The following is a 5,665-nucleotide window of genomic DNA, read 5'->3' as shown; positions in this document are numbered from 1 at the left end:
AATTTTTTAACCGTAACACAAATTCTTGTTAAGAGAGTGAAATAAAAAAATTATAAGAATATGAAATAAGATGATGATGATGAAGAAAAAATTGGGCATAATTTATTAGAATAGTAATGAATTTTTTTAACCGTGACACAAGTTTTTGTTAAAGAGAGTGAAATAAGAAGAAAAAAAAACAATGAACAAGAAGAGACAAAGGATTGAGAGTTTTAAATTGTGTAGAATTTATTAGAAAAATAATACCAAAAATTTTTAATTACGACACATAAAGTTTTTTAATTTTGACATTGAAATTTTTTAACCGTAACACAACTTCTTAACATAAAAATTTTTAACCAAATTTTTTTATTATTGAACTATGGTATTAAACTCATATATAGCATGTCTAATTATTTCTGTGTCATTTGTAATAAATTGTTGTATTTTTTGTTCTAAAATATATTTGAGTGTATTTTATTAGTTGAGTGAGTTAAAATTTTAAATTTCTGATTCTTTAAAATTTTTTTGTGTCATTTATAAAAAAATTTGGTGTTATTTTTAACAAATTTTTTATATTATTAATCTAAAATTTTTATATCACTTTTGTTATCCTTAAATTAATCATTTGATATTAAATTAAGAAGAAAAAGAATCAAGGTTATGAAAAAGAAAGAGATGATGAGGATGATTATGATAAAAGTGAAGAGAAGGAAAAAGAAAAAAAATAAAACATAAATAAAAATATAAATTTGATTTGGTCGAACTAAATTAAAAAAAGCTTCATCCTTTATTTTTTTATATATATATATTTGATACGTTAACAATTAATTTTTTATATATTAGTATGACAAGTAGGATTGGAAGTGAGATGAGTTGAGTCGAATTAGATTAAATTAAGGCTCGACTCACGAAAATTAAGTTTGTCTCACGACTTGATTCATTAACAATCGAGCCTATTTTGTAAGCTCAAGATCGGCTCAACGAAAACTCACGAATTGACTCGAGCTTGCGAGCTGCTCAAATAATAAGAACATAATCTATAATTCTATATCAATAAATTATAATTTATATATATTAAAAAATATTAAAAAAATAAATTTAATATATCATTTATCTATCAATTATAAATTTTTTATTTATGTCTTACATAAAATATATATATAAAAAATGACTATAAAATTTTAAATAATTAAAAACATTTATATATATGTAAAATTATATATTACTATTATATGTATATATTAAATTATTAATACGCATATCTTATATGTATTTAATCTATATTTTTAATATTATTATATATATAATAGAGTTAGCTTACGAGCTAATGAGCTGAGTTTATCCAAATTAAAACTTGACTTATTTAATTTATGAGCTCAAATTTAAGTTCAAACTCAACCCATCAACTCACGAGTTTAGCTTATCAAACTATTAATGAATCGAATTTGAGCCAGCTTGACTCACTTTCAGTCCTACAACTAGTAAATGGGTAAAAAAAAATTCATGAAAATCAAAATCCAAAATTCAGGTCATAATTAATTATTTAACATTGTTGTTACGCATAGGAAGGATGATGGATGAAACTGAAAATGAGCATGCAGTAGGCACCGTTACCTTACTACATAACGTTAAAAGGGGTCCCACGTGGGGTCTCTGGTCTACCTTTGGACCCTGGGGTCCTTCTCATTCCAACATTCGAACCACCACCTGACCTAACTATTTTTCTTTCTTTTCCTTTTCCTCTCATTCGAAGGAACCCCCATACTCCATAGTCAAATCAAACCCCCAAAACCCAAAACCTCACACCAAATTTCATTTTCACCCATGGCTTGGGTACCAAGATTCAACGCAAGTCGTATATGGCTACCTGCATTTCTCTTCTCTCTTTGCATCCTCTTCTTCACTCCCACTATCCCTCGCTCCCACAACCACCACCATTTCGTTGACATGCGCAATCTTCTCGGTAACCACGCTCGCTTCAATCTTCAACCATATTAATCACTTCTCTTGTTTTTGTTTTCCTTCTTCTCATCGTTTCATCTTCTCGCTCTTTTGCAGGAGTTCCCAACACCATCAATGTCATCACAAATTTCCCTTTCTTAATTGTTGGTGTTCTGGGCTTTGTTCTAGCCCTCGATGGAGCTGTCTTCTACATAAGGTTTTCCACTATTCTTCTCGCCATTTTAACTAAAATTGCTACAATCGCTGTCTTCAGATGATAGCAGTCCTTTTTTTTTCAGTTCTCAAGGAGAAGTCTATGCTTGGGTAGTATTCTATGCTGGAATAGTAGGCGTGGCTTTTGGTTCTGCTTATTACCATTTGAAGCCTGACAACCACCGTGTGTTGTGGGACACTTTACCGGTTGGTATTGCAGACCAAGTATTCGACGTTTATTCTCTGATTCTTATCCCTTTTTTTTATATACTCTGTGGTGTTTGAGTTTAAGTAGTAAATAGAAGACATTTTCCAACTGCATGATGTATTCGTTTTGATGAGAGGCTTTCTGATTAAACTAACACATTAACAGTAGATACTTTTGATGGTGTAACGAATTTTCAGTTCCATATACCACTCACCGAATTCTCTCTAAAGGAATACTCGTAATTTAGCTATGGAAATTAACAAATTTCATACTTGTTCTTGTACTAGTTTTCCAGTAACTCTGTCTAAATGCATTTTTTTTTTTTTACTTTACAAAGTTGCAATGATGTCTGGGAACTGCTATTCTCGCATCTATTTTCACTCAAACGTTCACTGGTTTTATCAATGCCAGATGATGGTGGCATTTTCTTCGCTTTTTTCCGCATTGGTTGTTGAGAGATTCGGCCAGAGGATCGGGTTGTTCTGCCTGTTTGCACTCATTTTTGCTGCCGTTCTTTGTGTAGTTTATGAACGGTTAGTTCTTCTTTTCCTTACATACTTTAAAATTGCTGTTTCTGTCTTTGAATTCATTCTTCAAGTCAAGGTGCTGAAACAGTATCCCAGTTTTCGTCTGAATTCTGTCTTCTAGTTGGTTGCAGAAATTATAATGACATTCGGTTCTGCATGATATTCCAGTTGACTCTTCCTCTAGCTATTCCAGTAATAGCATTTATGTATAGCTCCAAGTACACTCACTCAAGATATTGGTTTCTGGCTACAGGTAATCTCATAGACGTTTGTAATGCTGTGGTTTTAATTTGCTTTGTTTAGTGTTTGCTAACTCTGTCGACTGCCATCATTGCCTTGATGAAATGGCAGTAGTAACAGGAATAGGAAACTCTAAGAAAAGAAGTAAACTCTTGTACCATTCGCAGCTTTATATTTTCTACCAAATGAACTTTGGTGGGTACCTTACATAAACTGTATAATTGAATATATGGGAAAGGAAGATGTCACTCCACTTGTTGGTCACACTGCTAATGCCCTATATAGTGGGCGCTTATGGACTTCTTCATTTGAATGGAAACTAGTGGTATTTTCTTATAACAGGGTGGATTTCATGTAATGATGTAGCCAGTTTGATAGGGATAGGGATAAGATAAAGGGTCAAGTATTAAGATATTCTGTTTGATTATGAAAAGAAAAATATAACTCTCATCAAAGATGCACTAATCAAGAGGAAGTCAATAATATTGGGGTTATCATAGTTGTGATGAATTCTAGTGCATATAAGACTATAGTCCCCTAAAATGAGTTTGATTTCAGGGTTTGCCTTTGCTATACTACCGCTATGCCTGGTTCTGTAGCTTTTAGGACAAGTTTCTGTGTTTTGAGTTTATACTAACCCTCAGGAAGGATCACTCATTATATATTTTTTTCTCTGATTTTGAGGGCATACTTGTGTCTTAATGTCTGAATGAGAGCTAGCTTGATTGTTTTTTTAACCCCTTGTTGCATTTTGTATTATAATTTCTTTTCCCCTTATTTGTCCCATGAAACATTCTTCAGTTGTGTTGTGACCCGCTGCCCCCTATAAGCAATATATTCCTTTCTGTTACACTGTCCATGAATGATGTAAATTTTAAGGAAAACAAGACAGCTGTTAACATACAAGTTCAGGAACTTAAATCTTGGTCATGACCTTGAGTAATAGGCTATTACTAATACCCATATATACCATTCATTTTTGTGGTAAGCTTTGAAGCTTGAAATGTTTTGGCACAGGTATTTATCTGCTAGCAAAATTTGAAGGCGCTACTGACAAGAAACTTTACCATGCAAATAACTACATTATCAGCGGGCATTCTTTGGAACACTTATGCTTATCGTTGATCCCAATTGTGCTCAGCATAATGCTCATCTACAGGGAATCTAAGTTTCAAAGGTTTTTGATCAAAATGCCTTGTAACTCTTCTGATTTCACATAGAGAAAAACTCTTGTTCTATAATAATCTGTTGGCTTGATGACAGGTTAGTTGATCTTAAAGATCGACATCAAAGAGGAGTGAATGATGATTTTTCAACTGAGCTATATATGGCTGAGACTTTACAGCACACTGAGCAAGTCAAAACAAACTAGATGAAACTCTCTTCCATAACTTTGAAAAACTAACAATTTTAACTGTCTAGTAGTGTCAAATTCCTTTGTTTTCTGTGAGAAAAGGAATCATAGTTGACACTTACCTGCATTAATTGTTGGCCATATGGATGATGGATGGGAGAGCTCGTGCATTCTACGACATGATAGAGGTCCTTAGGTGACAAACAAGTGTGTGTCTGACACGCGTTGTTTTTCTTTTTGTCGTTGAGATCATTGCCCTTGTCAGTCTTGGAACAGTTGATTGTGAGGCATTGGAGACTTTGTATTCTAGTCTTATTATTAGAGTAAATGTCTTTTCCGATCCTTAACCATTATCCCGAAGTAATTCGTCTAAGTGGCCGTGTGAACGGTGACCTACAGATATGTTAGGGACTGCTTAATCCAATAACAGGGGTGCGTAGACCAATTACTTGGATGGTTTGGGACTGGTTAGAGATTTTCGAATTGTGGAGAGGTGCTTTGTCTTTCGAACAAATGGTTAGGGATCGAAAAGGACAATTACTCCTTATTATTATTGGTCTCATTTTTACTCATTCGTTTTCTTGTTGGAAGTGAGAGAGTAACTAACATAGAGAGAAGAACGAAGATTTACTTGTATGTTCTTAGAGTATATTTAATGCGTATTTGGGTACAATTCATTAGGAAAGATGGCTGTAAATGTTTCTGATGCGTTGTGATTGACATAAGCCTGTGATCTTGTATGTTTTCTTGTGACCATTTGATGATCGATAAATCCAAGAGGGTGGCATCAAAGGCTTAACGCTAACAAAGGTTGTAGCACGTGTAGGGACTTGAGGTGCTTTGGAAAGATATGCTTGCTTCACATGCCGTTGCTTTGTCCTTTTGAATAGCCTTTTGTGTGTTCTTATTTGATGGCTCCTAATATTATTCACAATCATGTGGCTGTACCAGCATATACATTATACACAATAATTTATTTGTATTACATTCGGTGATCTTTGGTTTCTTTAGGTGGGTTCACAAGTTTGAGAACATCGGCTTTCAAAATTCCTCTTTATCTATTTTAAACTCATGGATAAGAAAAAATTTAAAAATCTTAAATCATCTCTTCTATTTTCTTTTTTTCCCCTTCCATAACATTTCCTTTCCTTTTCCTCACAATTCGCAAATACACCCTTGGGGGTCTCTTTCCTTCTCCAT

General features: G+C 33.3%; 1 protein-coding gene across 2 annotated transcripts; it reads left to right on the top strand.

The window, feature by feature from the left end:
- The first annotated feature begins 1,673 nt into the window (after positions 1 to 1,673).
- On the top strand, positions 1,674 to 5,460 carry LOC112706372 (uncharacterized). Of its 2 annotated transcripts, none has more exons than XM_025757646.3 (7): positions 1,674 to 1,945; positions 2,041 to 2,140; positions 2,223 to 2,343; positions 2,756 to 2,877; positions 3,003 to 3,124; positions 4,129 to 4,288; positions 4,375 to 5,460. In XM_025757646.3, the coding sequence occupies exons 1-7, from the start codon at positions 1,807 to 1,809 to the stop codon at positions 4,481 to 4,483; spliced, it is 873 nt and encodes a 290-aa protein (XP_025613431.1). In that variant the 5' UTR covers positions 1,674 to 1,806; the 3' UTR covers positions 4,484 to 5,460. The 2 variants fall into 2 exon arrangements, with proteins under 2 accessions (XP_025613431.1, XP_025613429.1); XM_025757644.3 differs by having other exon boundaries at positions 1,676 to 1,945; positions 2,223 to 2,361.
- The last annotated feature ends 205 nt before the right edge of the window (positions 5,461 to 5,665 follow it).

This window comes from Arachis hypogaea, chromosome 8, assembly GCF_003086295.3.
Source record: "Arachis hypogaea cultivar Tifrunner chromosome 8, arahy.Tifrunner.gnm2.J5K5, whole genome shotgun sequence".
NCBI classification, from domain to species: domain Eukaryota; kingdom Viridiplantae; phylum Streptophyta; class Magnoliopsida; order Fabales; family Fabaceae; genus Arachis; species Arachis hypogaea.
Note: the sequence above shows the minus strand (reverse complement) of the source record. Positions and strands in the feature narration are given on the sequence as shown.

Bases quoted from the DNA above. Each gene is read 5' to 3' on its own strand.
- LOC112706372 (XM_025757644.3), top strand. From the start codon at position 1,807: ATGGCTTGGGTACCAAGATTCAACGCAAGTCGTATATGGCTACCTGCA. The intron at 1,946-2,040 runs GTAACCACGCTC...GCTCTTTTGCAG, and splicing joins TGACATGCGCAATCTTCTCG to GAGTTCCCAACACCATCAAT. The intron at 2,878-3,002 runs GTTAGTTCTTCT...AGTTGGTTGCAG, and splicing joins CTTTGTGTAGTTTATGAACG to AAATTATAATGACATTCGGT.